The sequence below is a fragment of the Spea bombifrons genome, chromosome 1, assembly GCF_027358695.1.
Source record: "Spea bombifrons isolate aSpeBom1 chromosome 1, aSpeBom1.2.pri, whole genome shotgun sequence".
NCBI lineage: Eukaryota > Metazoa > Chordata > Amphibia > Anura > Pelobatidae > Spea > Spea bombifrons.
Genome location: NC_071087.1, coordinates 38481915 through 38508130, shown reverse-complemented (window position 1 = coordinate 38508130; position 26216 = coordinate 38481915). Strand labels below are relative to the sequence as shown.

Here is a 26216-nt window from a genome sequence, read left to right as displayed (position 1 = left end):
ATCAGTAGTGCAGTTGTGAAGAGTACACACAATAATAGTACACAAAAAATAATATTCAGATAACATTTTATTTGCTTGTTTGTCTCATCAAAGTGGTATACCAATATCACTTATGTTTCTACATCCCAATAATCTACATTTTCAGAAAAAATGTAATAAAAAAAAGACAAATTCAAATGAAACTAGGCATGAGTTATACAGTACAAATCTGAAATTAGATGTCTGAAGTGCAAAACTACTGCATTGATAATGAGTCAGAGAAAGAAATAAAAATACTCTTTTTTTAAACAGTATACACATATATATGTATATATCTGTATATACACACACACATATATATACTAATATATAATTATTTTCATTTATATATACATATATATATATGTTTGTACAGACAGTAGACCCAGTGATTTCATCAGTATTGTAAAAAGATATTTACAAATAACCATTTTTTTTTATTTTTACATCAGCACCGCAATAAAAAAAAGTATTTAACATTGGTTGGTCCCAATATGGAGTATTTGGAGTAAGCTATAAAAAGACTATAATGAGGCTATAAACCTATCTGCAGATGCACTTATCTGGTGAACTGTATACAAGCGGAGTCATCAATACTTCCACAATTTCCAGATCTATGGCCACATCTACAAAGAGACTTTCTAATCTGGTTATACTAAGTAAATTGTAACCTCCTGTGTTGTAACACATCATCTGATTTTTATTTTATATTTTTTTAAAGTACTTTTCCAGACCTTACTTTAAAATACACTTGAATTCTGCAAAGCATTCTGTTCAGTTCGGTGGCGTCCATTGCCATACTCCCCACCACAACAGCTGCAAAGTTGCCACCCCTGATTTAAGATTGCCATATACATGATAGATAGCTTTAGCTCGGCAGCTAAATTTGCCCAACCTTTCCCATCATCTTCAAGATGTTACTTAATGGCTTAGAATGCTGGGTAGTGTTGGGAGGGCAGAATTTATGTACGTCTGCAAAAACTGGTCTATCAGACTACATTGCGTAAAACAAATGAACATTAAAGTAAAGAACATAATGCTTTTGGTTAGAACATTAATGCCGGATAATAAAGCATGTCTTCCATTAGTTTTGTAAGAAAAGGAGAACAGCATGCCATGAACAATGCTGTCCACAAGAGGTCACTGTCTCCCGCCACAAGGTGGGCCACAAGGAGGAAGCACTATTGAACATCACACGAGTGCAAACAGGTTACTGCACAACATATAGTTAGCTAGGAAATAAATATTTATTAAAACCCACCAAATAGTTTATTTTTTAATATACATTTAGAGATTTGAAATCAGCCATTTCAATGCATTGCCAAAGTCTTTTTAACAAAACATTGTCAAAAAAAAGCAATTGCATTCACAATCCAAACTCATTTTTGTTTACAATGTAAAACTTAAATTATAACCATGATGTCAGAACCGCATTTTGGCACTGGATATTGTTGGTTTCCTCTGATCGCAGCAGGGGAAGGAAACACTGTGACATCACATTGCAACAACAGATCTGGATACAGTGATTGACAGCAATGAACATTACAATACATTCTAAGTTAATTACCCGTCTTTTTCAGTTAATTTTTTTTAAAATCTTTTATAGATCCTCCTATTTACCCTACAATTATTTTTTTATAAGTAGCCTTGACAAAACAATATATAAAATAAAGTAATAATTAGGGTGCTGAATGAGATTTTCAGTGGTTATCTGGAAAGTTAAACTGTAAACTGGGTAAAGATACTAAGCCCTAGTATTTTAGCCCAGAATCCTGGTGGGTTTGAGCAACACTTCTCTGAACAAAAACATTTTCATATAAGTGGCCTAACTTTCACCATCTTCTTTAACATTGCAGTGAATATTTCCTGCTCTCTGTCTGAACAGGAAGAATTCTTAATACCTTGTGTGCAAGTCACTATACTGAGTATTGTTGGTTTCTCAAACGTGAAAATGTCTCTCTCTCCGTTTGTCCTGTTTCCATAATAGCTACTGGCAAAACCCAGTGCTCAATAATGTAAACGCAGCTGTTTGCATTCATATTTTGCTCCCTCACATTTGAACTACATCAGTTTCACAGGTAGTTAGGCAAGTACTCGGAGAGCCCTATTTTCTGATGTTTTTTACTTCTACCTCATGATGCTTAGTACTGTGGTACCAATGGCTGTTGAACTGAGGGCGGATCAGAGGCTCTCACATCACTCCTACAGTTAATATTCCCCATCTGGGGCTAGTGGCTACATATAGGAGCATATCTCTTTGTGCAGCCCTTCTCTCACCACATGCAAGACTACTGTCAACATGACAGAGATGCTTCGATGACCACCTGGATTTCCTCTACCTGCCTGTAGTTTGGCTGTGCTATACAGGACAAATGTGTATGGGAGTACCATCCTTCTCCATTTAACACAGCATCATATTTTTTTGTGTTATTGTCCAGCTCTGACCATTATGGATTTCCAAATAATTCATCAAGTTCTTGCATCCATTCATCGCCTGGTCCTCTGCTCATGATTGAGTCTACAAGGTCTGCACCATCTGCTATTCCAGGAAATGAACTGGCAGAGGCATCTGTATAACCATATGACATGTCCTGACTGTGGTTCCTATCATACCCTTGACCTTGGTTGTTTTGAGGAAAATTGCCAACTGGCATCTGCTGCGTGGGTGCCTGGTTAAAACTTGCCATATTGGGGATCCCAGGGTTCATGCCGGGCATCATTTGCCTGGACTGGTTGTTTCCTTGTTGCCCAGGCAATGATTGCATCATTTGTCTGCTCATCGCTGGATTTACAGCTCGTACTGTCCCAGTGCCGTCTACAACACTCTGACTTAGCCCTTGCTGGAAATGCTGCTTGGGCATCCTTGGCTGCCCACCCTGCATTGGATAGACTGCTCCATTGTTATAGCCCATTTCTCCACTAGTTCTCACAGACATTCCTTGAATGCCACGTTGGGTCCAATTTTGTGATCCCTGTGGTAAAGATGTCATCATGTTTTGCAGTCTCGGTGCTTGGGGCCTGGTCAGAGTCTGGCCAACAGGTCCCTTCATTTGCTGATGTTGTTGAGACATAACAGAGTTTACCAGCATATTCTGACCAAATCCCCCAACCATTCCCAAACCCTGACTGGACGCAGGCTGTCGTGTGCCCTGTACAGTACCATGGGCCATGTTCATGCTGTTTTGGTTTGGGTGCTGCATCATTTGGTTTACTCCTGTGTTCATACTGTACATTGCTGGTTGGCTATTTGACGTGTTACTATACGGGGCCATTCCCATTTCTGGCTGCATTGCAGCAGTGGTCATTGTGCCTGGATTTTGGGACGGACCCATAGACATCATGCCTGCATTTTGGGCCATCATCCGGGATGTCCGCATGTTCTGAAGTGCTGCTTGGCTTCTGGCAGCAGCAATGTCCTGTGGAGATCCTGCAAGAACAAATAAAACACATTAAACATATAATATTTGCATTGTTTCAACACAACAATTTATGACAAGACTGGCAGAGAATAAAAATGAAAGGAGCAGTCAAGCTCTTTTTTGTGTTAAGTTCATATTAGAGAAAAACTCTCATTCTAGTCGTGGGAGCTGACCTCCTTTTAAAATGAATGAGAGTAGCAGCAGCTATCCGAATAGTAATTGCAATTGTCTGTTGCCAATAAATTCAGGAGTGTTACTGAGCATTTACAACAAGAATGTATGCATAAATTTACATGCAGTAAAATGCATTGGAGTCCATGCAAAATGGAATTCAAAATTCATTAAAAACATAAAATTTTGGGACTAGAGTAAGACCAGTGAAAAAAATAATTTGAAAAAAACTATAGCCCCTGACTGTACTTCCCATATTGATGACAGATCTGGAGTTATGCCTCACCCTAGCGTCCTATATCAATTAATATGATTTTTTTGTCCCACACTAATTATTATTATAATTACACAGTAGTAAAAAAATGGCACAACTCATTAAACTATATGTTGATGTACAGAGACAAGTTAATATATAAAAATGTCTTTACATGGCTTATCTACCACCACATAACTCTTCCCCTAAAACAAAACATTATCCCCTAAGTTAACTGAAAACAACATTCCCCTATACGTAGAAACATATGAACAGATGTATAATTGTGTGTAAACATTAATGTCTAATTGTGTGCGTGAGCATGGATGTGTAATTGTGTGTGTATGTGTAAGCATGGATGTGTAATTGTGTGTGAGCATAAATGTGTAAGTGGGGTGAGATGGCGTGTGTTAGCATGAGTGGTGTGAAATTTTTTTAAGTGTGTTTACATATGTGGGCCAGAGTGTATGTTGGATAGAGGGGGGGCACAGACAAGTTGTATGGGGGCAATGATGGCACAGACAACCTTTTTGAGAGCAATGATGGCACAGATACGCTGTTTGGGGGCACTGACAAGCTGGAGGCAAAGATGGCACATGTAGGATGTTTGGGGGTTAAGATGGCACAGATACCTTGCTTGGGGCAAAAGCAATTCCAAGCTGTTCGGGGCAAAGTGGCACATTTTGCTTGGTGATGTTGGGGGACCCGGGGCAATTTTCACACCAGAGCCCTGTGGCTTATAGTTACGCCCTGCTAGGTACTATATTTATTAAGCACAATTCTGGTAAAAATAAGCAGGTTATTCCACCGGTCACTGTCTTTATTGCACCACTTATATAGCTATAAAATTACAATAAATTCCACCAGCTTTACATCCGCTTACTCCTGCTTCATTTTCCTAGTAAAAGTGTATTTACCATCCTTTGAATAATTCTGTATGGATGAAATATGGTACTGTATCCATCTAACTATCCATTATGCTACTGAGTATGAGGTGAGTATGCATTGCATGTAAACACATTTACCATCCCATTGCCACTTAAAGAGGGAAATGCAACATGAGAAAAAATATCGACAACGTAAAAAGACAAACAGAAAAAAAAAGATGAGAGTGCATTAAATCAATATGATAGGAAAATTGGATGCTGCGTTGGGCTTATGATGTAAAGTCAAACATATTTAACCTTGTTCTACGCAGAACCAGGTTCAATCCATGAGTGAGTCTCCGTGATGAATGTTATTGATTGCTGGGAAAATGGCAGTGATGTTTCAACTGTGGCTCTCAGCCTGCAAAATCCCTGGCATAAAAGGGAATGGCAAACCTATTAAGTGCTGAGAAGCATTACAGGCCTTTTTAAGTCAATTAAAATAAGGCCTTTATAATCACTAAAATAATAAAAGTCATACTGTTAGCTTTCTACATCTAAATTATGGTATGCCTAGTGTTTTAAAGTAAGAGTTGTTAATATGTTGGGCCTCCAATGTAGCGTGTTTGGTGGGAAGCATGCTGCCGAGCTGCCTGTCCCTGTCCTCTCTATTAAGTCTATTCACTAAAGGAAGTGTTGTCAGTAGAGTTTTGGTTTCAACTTCTCGACCTAAGTATTTATTATAAAGGGCCACGCTCAATAGGCTTTGGCTGCAGAAAATGCTTGATTGGCCATGTATAATACATAGTTCAATCAGGGAGTCAACTTCAAAGCCTCCAAACCGATTGAAAGCCAAACATTGATTACAGCCTTTCAGATTTTGCGGATGTTTCATCTGATTGACTTTCTTTGTTGAGCCTGTATTAGCTACATTTATTAACTGTACGATTCCCCTTAAAGGTGTTTAATTCACTGGTATTTGCTGTGTAAGACATAACTGGCTGGAGATCTCTCATCATCTCAGCTGAAGGGAAACCTGGAGAACATGTCAGACAGAAGGTCATTGATTAAGGTCTCCGCCGTATTGGCTGTGTGAACAGAGAGCAGGCTCTAGGTTGACATGATAAAATATTATTATTCTGCCGCTGGAAAGATCCCATCTATGCTCTAATCCCTGCGGCAGTTAACAGGTCAGGAGCATAAATATTGGATTTACTGGTGTGACGGGGAGTCTGAGGATCACACTTTGAACGCCTGCAAGAGTATTTAGTTAAATATTAGCCTCCACCATAAAGGGTTATTAAACATGTTTTTCATGAATATATAAATTCAGCGTAAACAGCTTTTGGTCCTAAATGTCTATTTTAGGTTTCCTGCCTTTTTGGATCCAATCACTTTGAGTGTATTAATGTTCAATACAATGTGCTAAAGGGTTAAAAGACATCCGACACAGCAATTAAGTGAAGGAATGACGTGTCCTGCAAAGTATACGGTTTGTCTCTAAGTGGTAAATCAGCGTGGAAGTAATTAAATACAATTAGTTTAAATTGGAATTCTTACTACTTAAAACATAGGTTGCATGCTGTAATTTGCACTTAACCTTTCCTTGCTCTGTGGACCGCGAGGCGATTCCGCAGTCCCTCTAAAGAATATATTAACTGGTCTTGGTCGTACTGTATGGCAATACCAGTGTATGAGCTATTAGCAGAGCCCTGGCAATAGATAAACTCTGTGTACAGGATCACATAATTACATGTTTCTGTGCAGTGATGCTTCCACTCACATGGCTAATTCAGTTAGATGCACATCCAGATCATAACAGCATCTTTTCAAGTTCAATGCATGGTAAATATTAGACTTGTGCATTCATATTCAGGCGAACACGAACACGAAGGGTGCGTTTTCATTGTTCAGCCCGAATACTGAAGAAATGAACATGGCAGCGGCAAAACGTACACGAAGACACACAACACGAAGAATCTTCGTGTTCGTCTAAATTACTCTACTAATCTCCCTGGTCCCTTCCCCATCCAGCCTACCTTATCTACGCAGCAATGCAGGGGTTAACGGGAGCGGAAATCCGTAGGTTTGCGCGAGGAGTTAAAGGTCTGTGCGAGCGACTCTATTGGTCGCCGGCAGGGGCCTCCTCTGGCATCAATCAATTGGTTGATGCTAGAGGAGGTCCCTGCTGGCGACCAATAGAGTCGCTTGCACAGACCTTTATTTACATCCACTGGCAGGTTCATATATTTCGATTTGTTAGGACTATATAATTTTTAGAATTCTGCTATTATACTGAACATGTAAGCTGCAGTTCCACTTAGACAAAACAAGAATAGCTCCATCTAGTATGCTTGGCAAGTAAATATCAAAAAACATTTGATGAAGAAGAAGGCATTTTTATGTCACCTGATAATTAATCAAATTCAGCAGAGTTGGGGGAACAGAACCTTTAATCGCTGTGTTAAAGCAGCAAAAAGCAGTAACCCAAGGTAGGGCAAAAGACATTACACTTTAGGCCAGGGTAGTTATCAGGAGAAATGGGCAGAATCGATGGTCCAAATGATTCTTGTCTGCCACTGAATTCCATGACTCTTGGGTGGACTCAGGGCTTACCTTGAAACTGGTTGACTTGCTGCACACCGTATGGATTCCTCTGCTGCTGCAAATGCTGCCTGTTCAGGTGCGGCTGCTGCATCTGCTATGTGAACAGTAAAAAGGGCAGAGAGAATGAATAGAAGAAAACGGCAGCCAAACCAGAAAACTTTAAAATCCCTTTAACTATCTCACTCTGGGAGGCACTTTCATTTAGTTTCATGGGGTGTAAAGTAAATCTGTCGTTCCTGACCTGGAGTATGAAGTCACACATTACATTTACAATAATCCGGCAACCTCACCGCTACTGTACCTACTTCTGCGTGGTTCAGTGTTTGCCTCTCCATACACAAGAATGATTACAATCACGTTACACACGTGACGTGCCATACATGTGACTGGAATCCGCAGCCAAATGCATTGAATACATGTAATGATCTACCATAATATGTTTCCATTGTTTTTCGACACACTTGTATCGATTGAATCCCAGTTTACTAAATTAATTGTGTTTCAATGTGTCAGATCATCTATAACAGAGGCAAAGAAGGTTGAGCACATTAATTTACCCACAGATAAACATATACAAACGGACAGAAAATGAAACATCGTTATCTGAGATTTCTGATCAGAAGATGAAAAAGTGGAAAACATTGCATCACGATTTGTGCAGACGTTCCTTGATAATGTGCTATGACTGAATATCGACACTAGAGGGCCCTGTTGCTTTATGGGAGCTTATTTTTGTATGTAATTTGACTGTAATTAAAGAACGCTGCAGCTAATATTCTAATCTAGCATAGCCATTTTATTATCTTTTATTTATATAGCGCCAACAATTTACATAGCGTTTCATACGATACATATATTAAAGGGGTATGACAAGAATTGACAGACAAACCGATATACCAGGTAGAGAGAGCCCTACTCGCAAGCTTACAATCTTGAGGGATCTGTCCCCTACATTTGGAAACACTTTGGGCTGCTTTATACACGCCGTAGTGTTTGAGTAACGTTGCAAGCATAAATGCTCTCTATAAATGTAAGTGTAACACTCGTTACGTGTGTTGACTTGAATATAATTCACTTTAAAAACACAAATAGCTGAACAATGCTAAAGGATCAGAATGGAATGATATCAATGCATAAATTGCCAACTGGAGCTAGCGTGGACAGACATGAAAAAATCCTGTAACGGCTTCGTTTTAATAATGTAGCATTTGTTTTTCCATAATTCTTTTATTTAAACCTGTGCAGCTAACAGCTTTTTTGTCTTATGTGTTTTGTTTATTGGTTAAAGTGCGGCAAACAGATGACCTTGTAGCACTCAGAGTACTTCAAAATAACATACTTGTTGTTAGAGAGTGGATTATGTGATATGCGCTTTTTATGCTGCGTTAATTATAAAGGTGGAATACATGATATGTAGTTCTTTTAAATTTAGTAAATATAACTATTTGGAGAAGATCCTGAAGATATGAGTTTTTATTTAAGTATACTTAGAGTGCTATAGGAAGGTCCTCTTTAGCAAGGTCCTCTTTGTTTTATCTTCTTTTACAGTGGTTGGGCATACTTGCACCCAACAGATCCAGAGTGCCAACTGAGATATTGTTATTCTCTGTTGTTTATTGGTATTTATTTTGTCTGATGTTTATTGGTATTAGTAAATAAATAGATCATATTTTGTGTTAGGGAGTGTAACTGTACCTGCTCAGCTAGTATCTGCTGCTGCTGTTGTCTCTGCTCCCTGAGAAACTGCTGCTTCTGTTGCTCTATAGCATGAAGCTGGGCCCTCTGCTCTATCAGCATCTGCTTCATCATAGCGGCTTGAGGCTGGCTTGGCATAAAGGCTGGACCTCCTGGGTTTGCACCAGCTCCTGGCACAGACTGCTGCATGGGACCGGCAGGCCTCGACATCCCGACTGCATTCTGCTCCTGCACGGAACGAAACAAAAGTGAGGACTACTTTTTACATGGTACAGAACACCTGCAACACAATCCGTAGGGTGCCTAAAAAATAAATTTGCATTTTAATACCTGATTTGAACTTCGCTCTCTTATGAAAATATTTTACAGATTTGTGAGATCAGGAGGTGGACTTTCATAAATGAATGTATGTGTAGAAACTCTTGTGAGCCAGGTGGACACCCTTGACCTTGATGATTTACATAGAATTAATAGGTGTTTGTACTATACATTATGGCCAAAGCAGCATGTTGTCCTTTATCACAGGATTGTGGAGATGGGTGAAACATTATGTTATGTATATATACCTGGGGAGGGCATGGGAGAATAGCCAGCCAAAAGACCATTGCACAGTGGCCTATCGGCGCAGTGTGTTCTGTTCCGCATACATTCACATGAAGGGTAAGTATAAAAAGAAAACATAAAATGAGCACATTTTTACATATTGCTGACCAGCCCAGATAAAATGTTGCCCTATAGTATAGGGGATGTATAGACTTATGGAAGGGAACCAATTAGTCAGTTATGCATTCCCCATACTACAGGGCATCACTTTTACCTGGGCTGGTCAGCAATGTAAAAATGATGTGTGTACTGGAAAACATGGCTGATGTGGCCACCCTACTCTTTAGTAGCTTCCTTCGGTTTGATTAAATCCTCCTTCTTGTTCAGGAGTCCCACAAGAAGATCTTTTTTGGCCAGATCTGAATGTCAGTTAATAATATATTGGAAGAAGCGTATGATTAGCCTGTCTTGATGAAGATATGAATATGCAACAAAAGGAAAATGATTGTCACGAGCAAGAGAGAAGAGGACCTCCTCCCAATAAGGACTACTGGGTTCTCTGTCCTTTTTTTAATGCACCCTTTTACCCAGGTATTGTTAACAAAGCAGACATTACAAGACAAGACTGGACATTATTGATGAGTCCATGTTAATTTTCCGTTCGAGGGTTAAAATAACTTGCAAAAATATAAGCCAGTATTTGTGATTTGCCAATAGTATTTATGGAATTAGTTGTTCGTAGCACATTTTTATCGGGCCTTTGCTGTTCTCCACTTGAGATTATTCGCGTAAAGCTTATTATTCATGCTATAATAGCGGAGATTTCTCGGCATTAAACCTTCACATGCTGTTAATTTGTTAAACAACTAACTTCAAATTAGTTCCAATATAACAAAGGATTATAATGTGAAATAGTGAATTAGAAAAACCTTTGTCTGGGCCACATTAATACACTTTTATCTGGCAAAAAGACAGCCTGTCTTCCTAAGACTGCTTATCTTTAATTTCCCAAGGGCACAGTTTCTACACTATATTATGATTTTCAGTCTGACTGCTGCCTACTAGCCAGTCACGCAGGGTATACACATTCAAACGCCGCCCGTGGCTAACAATGTGCGATTAATGGCCAGTACCTGCTGCACCTTCCCTCTTACTACAGCCATCCTATACAATTTATTCTTTAAAACATAATCTATTCCTCCCATCCCCTCGCTTAACCCTCAGACTGTCTTGCTGATTTCCCAGGTACACACAAGGTTAATGGTCTTTAACCAAAGCCCTCCCCCAGCCCAGATTTATTGCCCTGTGCAATTCAGATGGCTTAGTTCTATGACACTTGACAAATGCATTCCATGTCTTAATATCAACATTTTTTTATAGTCAATGGGCAATCCTGAACATCCATTTATCACAAAAAGAGATTCCAACGTAGAGGACTGGGACATCATTGATGCAGGGGATTTGCACTACCTTCCACGTAGCAGTACCAGTATACATCTTATAGGTCCAAACCACCTAGAACCACTTCTTAAGCTATCCTTTAAACTATGTATGAGAATGGGAGATGGGTGGTTTTGGGAAATGGTTATAAAAACAAAGAATTTAGGAACTAATTCATGTATACCTATACAGATTTAAAGATGTGCTTGTTAACATTAATGGACTGCATGCTGATTATTCTTCAAATATTACTTTAACACAAGAGGATTCAAAGTAAAGAGCAGCTGCCCCGATAATTGACAATTATACCAGTTTTATCCGCTCACCGAGAGCTTTTGGCATTTTGTGACACTCAAGCTCTTCATAGAAGCCTGGCAGTCATCTGTCACTGTCAATACCGAGAACGCATTATCCAGGATCTGGAAGTCTGCAGGCACCCTAGATTCTGGACCACATCTCCCATCATCAGGGCCAGTCTTACTGTCAGGAGTGCAACATAGCTGCCTGGATTGTCTAAATCAGGACAGGCCTAGGGCTACTAATAGGGCTAAAAAAAGCTAAAAGACACAGGCAGCCAAAACATTACCAAGTATTAATCTCTGCTCCTTCTCCTGCTGCACCCTATCACCACCACTATCACGTAAAAAAGGGATAAATACATTGATGGAATGCATGAAAAAGATGATCTCCATCTAAAGTATATCATCCAGGAACATGCCAATTAAGTCTAGGTCTCTCCTATACACAGATATCTATGCAAAACAAAATGTGAATACCAGAAACTTTTATGTCATTTAATTATGTTTAATGTTTGGTTGGGTACAAATATTTCAGAAAGAAAGACATTTTCACTCTCTGTTCAGAAATGGACCGGATCTAGTGAGGTGCACACACAGAATGATGCAAATCAAGACAGATTAGATCAGTTTCCGGAGACCAGAGGTAAATGCGCTCAAAATAAAGATGTTCTCTGTTCAAAGGACTGAGATCCTGGGTATTTGTTAGAATCAATGCCACATTGGGCCACAAACACTGTCCAGAACTCCAAAGTCAAAAAGGCAAACTATCCATTACATTTCCAAGAACAGGACAATGGACTGAGTTCATCCTTTGTGCCAGTAGATGGTGTTATCAGTCTGATAGTATGTGTCATGTTCCTCTCTGGGTGATTGCTGCTCTCTCCATGCCTCCCCCCACCTCATCAACATCCCTACCTTTTTTCATTCCCTCCCCCATACTTGCAGATGGCTTAATCGTGACTACAGTTTCTCCCCACCCCTCCAGCCCCCACAGTACGTCTGGGATAATGCTGCTAACGTACGGCTAAGCAGTCAAGTGTGACAGCATAGAGCAGGTAGCCTGGCAACTGAAACCATAATACTGAGCAGATGGTGTGATGGACAGTGTGCGCACGCACTCACACACACACAACACACATACAAGCACATACACTCTCCAGCCTGGAATCCCCTGCTGATTAATGAAATAAAGGCTTGTTTAAAACTTAACATGCATTATTTGTTAAGACCGTTTCTGTCGCAAGGTTTTCTCTGGCCATGAATTTAATTAGTCAGCTTTTGATAGACAGGCAAGCAGTACCCACTGTTATAAACGGCTGTCTGTCAATGTCATTTTGGTCTGTAATGCCCCCAACGCCAGTGATTGCGCCAGAGTGATTTCTGTACAAAGGGTACTGCTGTGACCATTATAGCTCCACTTCCCCGAGATGTTAATGTACTAACTTCACTCATCACGTTATGTATTATTATATTGCAATGTATGTGATGTATTAGACCAAGAGAATAGAGACATGTCCAGCGCTCAAGGTGTTAAAATCCTTTTTTTGATACCTCATCCTAGAGGATCCATTGAAGGAACAACCCGGTGCCACAAACTAATTTCGCCCGGAGGTAGTCATGACAAAATGGCAATATTCCCCAGCCTATTGCATGAATAAATACATTGTGTCGCATTATAGAGATTGTTCAGATCTATCAGCAACAATTTGTGGGGGGAAGTAATGAGATAAAAGTCAAACTACATAACAGTATATAACTGCGACAGGCTGAAGAGGATAATATATCTCCTTTATTACTGACACACTTCACTGAGATCTGGTGCACTGCAGATAATGGGAAACCGGTGGGGCTATTCTGATTAGTACTGTAGTAATTTAGGTTTGAGAAAAAAAAAACACACAAGCGCATCAAATTCAACCCTGCTGTTGGTCCAGAAGAAGGCGACAACTCAGCATGGAAGTGATTGTCAATTGTGCCTCAAAAAGAACCATTGCTTGTTGAGGAAGCATTCGGTCTACCAACGAACCCTAAATCTCACAATCATACCTCCGAATTGTCCCATTTGTGGACCCTGTTTGGGAATTTGGAATGTTGTGAGATATTTTGGCATTTCAACAAACTTAAGAACTTAGTAATCGCTAGGGTCAGTAAGTCAATTTGTACTGAAATAAAAAAAAAATCTAAGACCACAATGTTACAAGTCAAACAACAGATTCGTTATGGGTTTATCTAGCCGGTAAACGGTTTAGTCGTAACATATTTCTTGGTGTGTACATATGTATGAAAATTCAGTGTGTGCCCAGCTAGGAATTATACTGAGAGCACCGAGCAGCCCAGCCCAGCATGTGTGGAGAGAAGAGAAGGGAAGGGGGGAGCGAGGAGAAGGCGAGGAGAAGACGAGGAGAAGGCTCGGCAGTCAGGGCTCCCTGACAGTGTCATCTTGCTGGAGGAGGGAGATACATCAGAGGAGGAAACAGGGGGGTGAGGAGGGGTCAGCAGCTCTTCCATAACAGCACACAGACTTAACAATACAAAGGCAGAACAACATGTTTCCCAGCCAAAGGCAAATTAAGGGGCTGAGACTGTGAAGAGGAAGCTCAGCCTTTGTAATAATGGAGGGTTTAAGAACATCCTTACTAAGTGGATTGACTTGAACCTGGCTGCTGTTTTATGTTAAAGCTGCAGGATTATGGCCAGAGATGAAGACGAGTCCTCGTCGGCTCATAGGAAACATTATTATTTATCATTGTAATACAATATCCAAGGTCTGAGGCTTTCTTTCTGTGAAATAGTCTTATAATGATGGCCTTCTTGCTATTGATATTTATCTGAAATTATGCTAAACTAGAAAAAAGGGCTAAATCAGATTTTAAAAAAAGAAATTGGATGGTTTTCTGGATGGAGTTGGGAAATAGATCTTATTAAGAAATGCCTCTATATATAGACTAATGAGAACCAGGTAGGGAGTTTATTTAATAATGAGCTGCATTACATTAAATTTATTTATATAGCACCAGCAGATTCCATAGCGCTGTTACCATCAGTGGAATAATTTAAATTCACGCATGATAACAAACAGGTACAAATGGAGGAGATGGCCCTGCTCTTGTGAGCTTACATTCTAGTTGGTGGTAGAGGGGGGAGTGAAACAGTAGGAGAGGACTGCTTGGATGGGGATGAGTTGGATCTGTAGAGGATGTTGGTCATTCAGATGGCTTGATTGGATGTTGGTTGAGAGTTAGGAAGAAAGGTTCTACGCTTCGCGAAAAAAGTGGGTTCTCAGGGAATTTTTGAGAGTTGTGTACGAGGGAAAAAGTCTGATCGAACGTGGAAGGGAATTCCAGAGAAGGGGTACAGCACGGGTGAGATGCAGTGAGATGAAAAAATATATGCATTACGTTAAATACCTTCCAAGTGTTAAGATGGTAGCACCTTTCAGGGACCCACATCCCCCTTTCCTCCTATTATTATTATCTTTTATTTATATAGAGCCATCAATGTATACAGTGTGTCTTACAGCGCATACAGGGTATTACAGAACTAGGACTGATGGAGTAAGACAAACTGATATATTAGGTAAAGAAGACCCTGTCTCCATGGTGTCCCTCTGTACTAGAATGCATTTAGGTAAGGCGTGAGGTAAGTGACATGTTCTCTTTCTTACTTGTGGTCAGCATACTAAAAGCATACAGAATGAGGAGAGGGCATAAAAAGCTAAATCTAGGCTCAGGATCAGAAGACACAGACCCCAAACAAAGCCAGGTCATATGAAAACTACACGGGCATAAACATGACAATTAAAACACACATTTCCATATATATATATATATATATATATATATAAGCAAACTGTACTCTCACTGGGCAAAAACACAGTATCAGCGAAGCTAGGTAGGATGACGGAGAGACAGGAGGATTCCAAAAGAAGCAGGAGAAGAGCAGAATGAAGGGGGGTCAATGGAGGGAGAGATTTGTGGGCTAGATAAATTAAAATAGCTAAAATATCACCTCCTCTGCATAGCTGAAGTACAACCAGTGCATACTAAGATGTACATTTACATTTTTTTATCTATAATTTCTAACAAGATATATTTGTTCATATACACACATAGAGCATGTTCTCTTTCTAATGTGCATTGATAATACATAGTTAGAGGCATGTATAACTCCCCTTCAAGCTTCTGTTCTGTAATGATTCGACAGCAGCCTGGTGGGGACAGGGTTAACTGTAAGACTGCATGACTTATGAACAGGAGGTGAGCTGGTACTCAAACTGGGCCAAAAGCCAACAGCTTCCCTTTATAGACAACACATCATCCGCCTGCCAAAAGGAGGCCCCTTGCCGGAGCCAAGCTACAAGAAAACAACAGCAGAAAGCAGTAGGGACCCTGGCATTGGCGTAAAGTGACATCATCCTACACACCTTGCTGAGTCCTATTCAATCTACTGTACCTGACCATATGGTCTCTACTGTGCCGAGCATCTGTGGTCGATTCTACCAAGGAAACAACCATTGTGCGGCCATATGTACCTAGGTATACCAGTTACATCAGCTCCTGGTCTTCTTACAGAAGTGACAAGGTCTCTCAGGAGCTGGTTACCTGATGGAGATGAGCTGATTTATTATGTCACTGACCCCATTGTCTCGTCACTTGCAGCATCCCCAGTTTATACCATGTCTCACCCCTGCTTCGAATACGTATGTAGCAATCTCCTTACCGCAACGTGTTTTTACAGAAGACTAGAATGAACTGGATCACCTAGGGACAAGCTGCATTATTGACACCTCTGATGCACCTCAGATGCTGCCATAGAAATGGTTAACTTATTACGTGCCGCTCTTCACGGTCTTTGTTGGGAATATTATGAAAGAATATGAAGTGCCATCATTGCAAAGGAAATCGATGTTAATAAAAGCACAATCAATTGCACTATTTAATAGCTCTGGAAAACCCAACAGTGAGGACTATACATTACTGTATGCTGTCACAAGTACAAAATGCTGGCCTTACTTATTCAGTCATACTATCCGGGCTACCTTAGGGCCTGCCAATTGGCTTTATGGCTAGGAGCCTGCGAATGTTCCTTTTCCCCCTTTTTTTTTGGGGGGGGGTGTTATGTTGTCATAGTGATGGGACTTCATGTAATGGGCACAGACCTGTGTGAAAATTCTGAAGCCTCTAATAATGAGGTTCAGCTAGGCAAGCATAGGGGTTAATCCCCTCGAACAGAACCCCTCTCCCCCCACAGATGAGTTTCTCTCTGTCATGCATCTACTTCCACTCCTCTTGCTTGCAGTGTAGGCAGCCGTGCAACTAATGCGTATGGGGGGGGAGTTGCATGATCTTATGTGCCCCCACTGAGCACATGCCTCCTGGTGGTGCATAAAAAGGATAAACAGCCGTGCGTCCAACAGGTGAATCCCTGGGCACTAGGAAGTAATTCCTTGTCGCCATGGCAATCTAGTTCCTATAGTTTGTCGAGACCTTCCCTACTCCAATCACCCCCAGCCATCATTTAACAGCACAGCTGGAAGGCTGCAAGATATTCAGCTGTTGATTAGTATGATTTACTATGCTTAGGTCAAATAACTAATAGTTATGCATTTGTTGTAATTTCCCTACAAAAAAAAAATATTAAGATACTTGGTATGGAAGAAAAATCTGTAATTTGATCAGTAGCAGTGATTTTTACAAAAGTTTCATCCATTTTTGCTACTGTAGTTAATTTGTCACATGTTCTCCTGCTACTTTGTGTCAGACGAGAGAAGATGCTTTGCATGCGGGGTTAACAGTTTTATCAGTTTTTTTTGCCATAACAGGTTGCAGGATTATCGGAAGCTGCTGCATTGTTTATTGATTAGATTTTGTACATGGTTTCAAGCTGTTGACTTGGAAGAAGCACGAAAAAAATGGATTGATTTTAAAGGTTAGTCAAACGTAGGATAGAAGAGGGGAGATAGCGGTCTTATATATATATATATACATACATACACATATATATACATATATATACATATATATATATATATATATAGTGTGTATATATATACATACATATATATATGCATACAACAGGAAGGGATATTTACATACAGCTTGAATCATAAAGATTGTTACATATAGTATGTGCACTAAAAGTTTAATGGATTGCTACAGAGAACGCCATCTTCGTGCTCATCTGCTATTATTATTATTATTAGCTAAAAAAGAAAAAGAATAGGCCATTTTGTATGAAGTCAGATGACAAAAGACCTGCTCAAAATGTCGGTGTATTATTTTAACTTTATGCACCTGTACCCATACAATATATCATCAAACGTAACGCCTTCAGGAAACCATCACCACAAATCTTGTCCTTAACCATACGTAAACATCTATCTGCAACACAGCAATGAACGGAATTACAATTCTATGCACAAATGTGCACAAATCTACACACACATATATATGTGCATACATACAGTATATATATATATATATATATATATATACACACATATACATATGCACACATATTACATATACACATCTTTCTCCACTGTCTTATCAACTTGACAAAACCTTCAATATTATTCCATCTTGTCATTTTGTTTCGTGACTCTACCAAATCAACAGTTGGAAACCATGTACAGTAATCAATCAATAACCATCTTTGCAAAACACATTGCTCTCCCTCCTGGTTAAATGGCTATGTTACTTTATGTTGTTCTGCACAATAACACACCGGTGAGCCTCTGGTACCGAAGACTCTGAAGTATGAAAGGTATGAAAAGAATATTATGTCTCTTAATCTAACTATTCTGAAAGGAATCAAAGAAAATGCTTCTTTTTTTTCCAGAGCTACATTTACTTTCTCTGCTGGATGTGCTTTACAATTATGTGCAATGCAAGAACATACAGCTGCCAAGATTAATGCCCCCCATTTTCACTTAAAATAAAATAAGCGCATGAATGTAGGTGATTTTTAAATATTCAGGACGGTTGCTGAGTTAAATGTTGTCTGCTGACCGTCTAACGGAAAATAACAACTCTTCCACAATAGCTGTTTTGCTTCCATATTGTTAGGGAGCGCGACTAGCTGGGCTTTAACTTTGGCTATTAATTATGGTCAGTGAGGAGCAAGGCTGCATTACAACCAATCATTTTCAAAAATATCTTTGTGATTTGCACCCTGGCCTTGGGAATGAATTCTTCATAGCCTTGACGTTACGGAATTGCTACTCGTGCTCCTTCGACTTGTGTGGTTCTGAATGGCCTTTGCCTGGACACGGGGAGTTCAGATGTGCGTCACTCTTTGTATCTGAGATCTGTTCTCCAGGGGATATGAAAGAACACTGTGGTTTGCCGATAGCGCTGCTGTGATTTTCCACTGGAGTGATTGCAGGGAATGGGCATAGGTACTCTAATAGGCCTTTCTTTGTGACCAGAGTAAATCTGGCAAACAAGTGTTCCGGGGGCATAGCAAGTATTGTATGACTTGCCGGCATTGACACTAGTTAGGCACAGTAGCAGTTTTAACCTGTGTCGGGACATTATAATTCAAAGATCAGGAGGAGGAATATATTTCCTTGTGAGCAACAAACATTTCTTGTTCTCAGAAGAACAATACAGATGGCAAAACAACGGCACACTTTAAAATGTTAACATCAAACGACTATCTGTAGCTGGTGCAAAGTTTCAAGAGTGGTCTTATCATCATAGCAATAAGTGGAATTTCCCCATCAGCGGGACCGCTCGGTTGGTTGCTATGGTGATAGAAGCATTTCTCAAACTTTGGCACTAGATTACCTCTTTATGCATGACCATCAATATGTGCCTAATGGCTAGTAGCAGCTGTTGAACTACTCTTTGTAATTATAGTGTTCATGAGGACATGATTCTCAGGTAAAAAAAAAGATGTGTATAATACAAGAAAAGAATGAATAAGGAAAAAAGAAAAAAAAAGAAGATAAGAAAAGTTAGAAAACTGACCACCACATATGCTATTTATCTTACTGAAGTACAGCAGGCAGAATAATGGCTTCAGTTTACTGCCTTGGTGAGTCGTTCTACTGAAAAGAAAAATATTCTTTCCGGAAGCAAGGGACCCAAAGGCAGTTTATGTCTAGACGTAAGTGTTCCTGAGGAGAATGCTATGATTGTGTCTCCGATAATGTATTGAGACAGCAGTGTGCCGTCATTCCACACAATATACAAGATTACATTGTGGTTTACGGACATTTGGAAAACTTGTAAAATGGATCAAAAAAATGGCTGAGGTGTGAAATGCTGGAATGGCCTGAAATGTCCCAAGACAAGATAATCAGCGACCCCCAAAGTACCACTGAATACATGTTTGAACAATGTTGTTTAGATGTATCAGAATGAGAAGACCCAAAATAATGGATGACATATCAGTGAGGTAGATCATGAACAATTTACCTAAACAGTATTGGGTAGGAATGCTGCCCTAAGCCTGTCCAAAAGCAGAGCCCATAGGCACCCCTGGACTTACGTCATCTTCCTTGTGTTGCGTGTCCTCTTTGTGCCAAAGCCAAGACATGGTAGCCTATCCCAGTGCTTTACCCCTAAATGCCATGCAGAACAGGGTAACTATACTGAAATATAAATATAAATACTATATGGTCTCCCTTACTGACCAATAGGTTGATCCATCCCTCACAAAACAATACAGGAGATGTTGCTGCCCCGGAGCTGCTGTCACTAGTTGGCCTAGGCTAGAATATGCCACTAAATGCAAAAAATGAATATTTTCACACTGTAATAAGCCTACATTTATATACAATGTTTTATTACATTTTCTTTTTTATTGCCTGATGCAGGAAGTAAATTTTCAATTTGCATAAAGATGCCTTTTGATGTTTCCAAGTTATTTATTGATTATTGAGGAAGTATGCTTATTATTGTGCCTATAAATCCACATACATCTCATCAGGCGCTATCTTTATTGGTAAATATTAAAAAATGAATCACTCACTTGCAATAAGAAGTATATTTCAGATTTTCTCATGTAATATTAAATTCATTCCATGGTTCTTAGGTGTCACCTATGACTAGTTCTCACCTCCTTCCTTTGCACATATTAGTATTTTAAATTGATATATATATATGAATTATATCAAATATATGTTTATAGAGTTAGAGTGTGTGTATGTAAATATATGGTTACAAAGAGAGTATGTGTATGTATGTAAAAATGTATGGAATTACAGTGAGGATATGTCAGTGTATGGTGTAAGAGTGAATTTGCATGTTAGAGTGTTTTTATGGAGGTGTGGGTGATGAAATACTGCATTCAGGAGCCACAAACCCTAGGTTCACCCTTATTGCTAGAATGGCAGTGTTGGTATTTATGTGCACAAATTTCCCTAATGCCCCACAACCAAAAGGAAAATATACAAAATGGAAAAGTGAATATGTGCACTAAGAATATGCTCAATAAATAATAAACTATAAACTAACTATATACTATATATATAAACCAACTATAAAAACACTCGAATTATAAAGTAGACACTCAAAACGAGATGTAACGCGTTGTGGGAGAGCATCAAGGATATGATATCCCGAGTTGCAGGACTTGGGAGTAGGAATCCAAGTGACCCATTGTTTTTAAACTGTAAGGTATTTTTGCAATTCTTTTATGTAATAAATCCTGTTTACTTGAATGCTTTTCCATTGCTCTATTCCAGAATGAAGATTGGTGGAGCGTGGCATCTCATATTTGATACAGAAACCTGAGAAGTCTGATTGAAAGAGCTGGATATAGTGAGCAATACATCTTTTATTAATAAATGCCTATTTTACACTATGCACTTTATTCCGTTTTTCTCCTTGTGAGGTTCTGATCCTTTATGAAGGAGAACTGATCTTGCTAAATAATCTGAGATCAGTTTGGAGTATCTACTTAATTTTTACAGAGTGTTTTTATTGTTGGATGTTATTTACTGAGTATAGTTTTAGCGCACATCTTTACTTTTCCATTTGATTTGTACTGTTTGATTTGATAAGGGATTCTAAATAGTGGCTACGCATCAGGTTTGTGATCTTTAAAGTTGTTAATCAAGTAATTTTATGGTAATTTTAAAGCTAAGGTTTGGTATAAAGTCACAACATACACCGCCACCTGGATACACAAAGAAATTAATGAAAACAATGAGTCAGCACAGGATTGTTTTCTATTTGTGCGAACTGATTTTCCACTCAAAGTTATTTATACACACATACGTACAGGTGGAAATTTCCACTGGCACGCTCAATGCTGGTCTGTTTCTATCTATCTATCTATCTATCTATCTAAGCGCTGGAGTGTCCCTTTAAACAATGTGGACAATTACATCACCAAAACTGGTTTGTAAGATTACTATACATTTAGAAAGTGAAATAGTCACAATGGAAAACAATGATGTCACTATGTCCCTTTCTTTTTGTTACAAGGGACTTGCAACTTGCCCCCAAAACATTATTTTCCTGTATTGCTAGTTTGATAAATTTTACCCTTCAAAATATTCTGGCTACATAATCATTGCTGCCAACAGTCAGGAATTTGCCTGTTCCGACAGTCAGGCTTGTGTCAGAGCATTCAGCTCTCCCATTATGTCACACCGCCATCCCACGTAATGTGTTCAAACCTGTGCTACAACGCCCCAGCATGGGCACCTCTCAAGTTATGAGAATAGAATGGTATGGCCACTGCCTGCTCTGTTACTTGTTTAGTACATGTTTATTATGGTTATTATATTATTTTTTGTTAGGGACTTTTCAGTTCCTTAAATTGGAGAAAGGACTGTATCTCATTCCCACAGCATTTTGACGAAGATAGAATTATAGATTTAAATTTATATTTCTTAAAGAACTCCAAATTTGCACTGTCCTTGCTACAAGAATATGGACACAAATGGCCAATGTGGTCACCCTAGCACACGGTTGCTTTATAAACACTTTCTGGTTGTATCAGATTAATGCGGAGTGGACCGGCTTCCAATGACGGTAAAAAGTCACTGGTTATGGCTGGATAGTGACAGACAGTGTGTGGGGAAGCAGTGTCAGAGGATAAAGCTACAGCAGAGAGAAGACAAACACAACACATGTTCTGCGTTTGTATGCTTGCACCAGGTGGAGCTTACATTTCCCTACCAGACAGATGGCTGACTCTGAAAGTTGAAGCTCGTTCCTCCAGCTATTGGGATTCAGTGTAATGTCCTGCCCCTGGGGCTGGGACATAATTGCTGTCAAGTGCTTCAAGGCCAAATCTAGGTCTGCCCATCATTTCTCACAGTGTTTCTGCTGGGCTGCGGATTGGGATATAGCAGTGAGTGGCAAAGTCAGTTGCCTGCCAGCTGCCCTCTAGCCAATGTTTAAGATGAATGCTAGCTGGTACTCTTTTCTACCATCCATACAAAAGGTGCAACATCATGAATAAGGGGTACCCTTCAATCCCGGAGCACCAGTAGGGTGAATACCATATTATGCAATAAGACATTCTTAGCAACAGTTCAATGTTCCACGCCAGTTGGACTGTTGGCAGCTATGACCTAAGACTGTACAGAATCCATCTGTTACAACTCCTGTTACAAGTCCAATGATAAAAGTCATTTTTCAATCATGCAGTCATGGGCCAAGTTTGTAGACATATTTTTTTCAGTTACAATAAATATGTATTGAATTGCTCAGCACAACTTGGTTCCAACTTGGTGCTTTGCACATTGAAATCACTAGCAAAACCTTTCACACTAACAGGCTGCAGTTCAGTGCTTAAAGGAACACTACAGCCATCATCTGTATTTAAATGGACCATAAAGGGAGGCAGCATGCTGCTGCTCTGGAGCTGCATCTTCTCCTTAATGTACATATTTTTTTAGCTGGTTGAAGAATGTTTTTCAAAGTAATTAGAAAAGTAAAGAATGACCCAAACTTGTGGAACTCTGATATACTGTACATAGATCCCGACATAGGTACAAAAAATTCACTCTCTCTCACTCAAAATGTTTCCCTACCGTCTCTGCCTCTTCTTTTTCTTCTGCCTTCTTTCTCTGTCCACTTCTGCCCACTGTCCGCTCCATTGTCTAGGCTTCCCCAGAGCACAACTGCAAAACCACGCACAACCTCTGTCCCAATTGGAGGAATGGGGGAAAGGCTGTCCCCATGGTGCGCCTCACAGCTCCTCTTTTTTGTGGAAGCATTCTGGGGAAGTCTAGACAGCGGACAGCGGACAGCGGACAGAAGCGGACAAAGAAAGAACACAGAAGAAAAAAGACAGAAGAACAAGAATAGGCAAGAAAAGAAGGGAGCTGTGGAAAAGCAAACGCTGACATGGAAGTGGTCGGTGGAATCTGAATGCCGGGGTCTACTGGTAATGTAAGGTACAGTATACAGTACTGTATACTAAAACATGTCCCCAAGTTACGTAAAACTCCACTCATGCATTCTTTGTTGGCGAGGCTGCACGAGACACTTAACTGTCCCTTTAACCTTTAACATTTAGGACCAAATTGATTCAATCTTGGATTTGAGAAAACCTATTTTTTATCTCTATTTTCTTTTAACAAATTCATTTTACATTCTTTTACATGTAAACTGTGAAAAGAAGTTGAAGGGGCTGGGAGGAAGTACAATGTTTTTTCTGTTTAGCATTTTTTCCATTACAATGTATAGATTTACATGTAAAATTATTTTGGGGGCATGTTCACTTAATAGTTCTAGAATGGGTAGGGGACAACCCTGTTCTCCATCTGTCTCCTGAGCTGGTACACCTCCTACCACCCTGAGTGGGTAACCCCTTTTTTCACTGAAGATCCATTCATTAAATTATTTTAGTGGGTAGTCAAAGCTCTTAGAGTCCTATACCAAAGTCAAAAGGCTTTTGAAAAAGGGTCATTGATCTCTGGAATAGACTTCCAGTGGAGGGAGTATAGGCAAACACAGTACATGAATGTAAGTTAGCTTGAGACATGCATAGACCTATTCTAAAGGGATAAAGTAAGTAAAAAGTGATTGAAAAGGGGCAGAACAGACAAATTTTTTCTTCTGTGGCGTCTGTCACTCGGACAGTCCCCTATAATAAATTTTACTTGGATTATTTGTTGAGGTTTAAACCCATTGTACAGTGTTTTAAAATATGACGATGCTATATAGATCAATAAATAATACATTTATAAATGGGTGCAAGCTGAAAACCACTGAATCAGAGACCAGTAGCACATAATCTGGGGCCTCTTGTCATCGACATCAATTTGTAACTAAGATTAATTTGTATAGATGTTGCAAGCTTATATCAAATATAGCTGCTCTGAAAATTATAGTTTAGTTATTTAAACCAGAAAAAAAGGTACTTTCCAAAGTTGAGCACAAAACTCACAGCCCTCACTGACAGGCGCTGAGAAGAAGATACTCTGATGAGTTTATGGCAAATGGCCCTTCGAATACATCTGGAGATCCCTGCTGTAGCCCATCTCCATTCATCAGCTGCTAACACAGCATGTCTGGCTGTCAGTACCACCTTACAGTTAGAGGACACCAGTGGGGGCCGCAGCCAGCCACATTAACAGCTATTTACAATAAGCCTCATCTTGATTAAAAAGACAATTGGCCTCCAAGACCACTTGAGGGTCATGTACAATATTTATTGTGTATCTCTTTTAGCTGAGGATTAGTACATAAGTATGCCTGTTCATCACTTCTAGATCATTGCACATAATATTTAATCCGCATGTGAATAGTTGCCCTTAACCCCTTAATGACAAAGCCCGTACATGTACGGGCTCAGAATGCATTGTTTTCAATGGGTTTAGGAACCGCCCATTGTCCTTAAGGGGTTAAGGCAGGTAAAAAGGAGCAGTTGCCCCACTCCCAGGCTTTACTTAGGGGGCCACATCAGCTGTCCTATGGGCTCCTCAACAGCCACCAGGGACTGGAGTTCTGCAAGGCCTGCTATAGGTCTGAGCAGCCACTAGAACAGACTTCTCCACTAGCGATTCCTCCCTCATAGCCTATGCACCACCTGATGTCGTCAAGCATCTGGACATGACATCATATCTTGGAGCCCGCATCGGCCAGAGCACAGACCACAAAGGCATAAAGTGAGTGCTGGAGCAGGTATCATTGAGCTAAGGGGCCCAATGGCTTCTCCTTGGTCCCACTATAATTAGCACATGTGCCACTGGTAGTAACAATGTATGAAATGCTCTGCTGGCAGTAAACTGAAGGTTTGTCCTAGGAGTTTATTCTAAGTAGTGACGCATGGAAACACCAACTTGCTGACTTTATTGTACATTACAAATGGGTACCTGCAGAGTTACTCCTGCACTGAGTTTACTCTGCAAAACAGATAGTTACATTGACAGGATCACACTTGGCAGATGCGACTGATTTCATAATGAATTATCTCGGGTCAGTTTGACCCTTCTTGCAGAAGAAATATGCTGGGGTTTGCCCGTGATTTCAATGAACCATATCACACCCATGGAGCTGCTATACCAATACTGTATTCCAGTACGTATACTTGTGTATGGTACACCCATATTGAATTACAGCTTGCCAATAACATCAACTAAAAGTTCTGGTCCCGTAAGACTCTAGTATCATTTATTGATTTATATTCCACAGTGCTGAACGATGCGACCCTATCCTATTTACTACCAATTGGCAGGATAGTGCAGATAATAGTTATATACTACATTGTCACTGGCACTGACACACAGAAAAGCCATGGCACTGCTATGGGATATTGTTTGCATGCATTTTTTGGGTGGCACAGAGAGGATCTGTTTTCTTAAATTCAGATAGGATAGGCCCATGGTTTAGTTAATTAAAGCTAAGAAATATCCCAAAATATGGGGGAAAGCTACATCGTGTTATACCCTGCTGGCACAACTTGAATGGGTTTTCACTGCTGTGCCAGATTA

At 39.8% G+C, this 26216-nt stretch overlaps 1 protein-coding gene across 2 annotated transcripts in view; it reads right to left on the bottom strand.

Annotated features, from left to right (window-relative positions):
- Positions 1 to 49: 49 nt before the first annotated feature.
- MAML3 (mastermind like transcriptional coactivator 3) overlaps positions 50 to 26216 on the bottom strand; it is a 149885-nt gene continuing 123718 nt past the window's right edge. Inside the window, exons 3-5 of one of the 2 annotated variants that reach the window (XM_053461112.1) lie at positions 9030 to 9257; positions 7344 to 7428; positions 50 to 3445 (exon numbers count right to left, since the gene is read on the bottom strand). In XM_053461112.1, coding sequence (XP_053317087.1) covers positions 2466 to 3445; positions 7344 to 7428; positions 9030 to 9257 — 1293 coding nt within the window. In that variant the 3' untranslated portion in view covers positions 50 to 2465. The remainder of the gene's footprint in view (positions 3446 to 7343; positions 7429 to 9029; positions 9258 to 26216) is intronic. The other variant, XM_053461119.1, reaches the window with a different exon arrangement.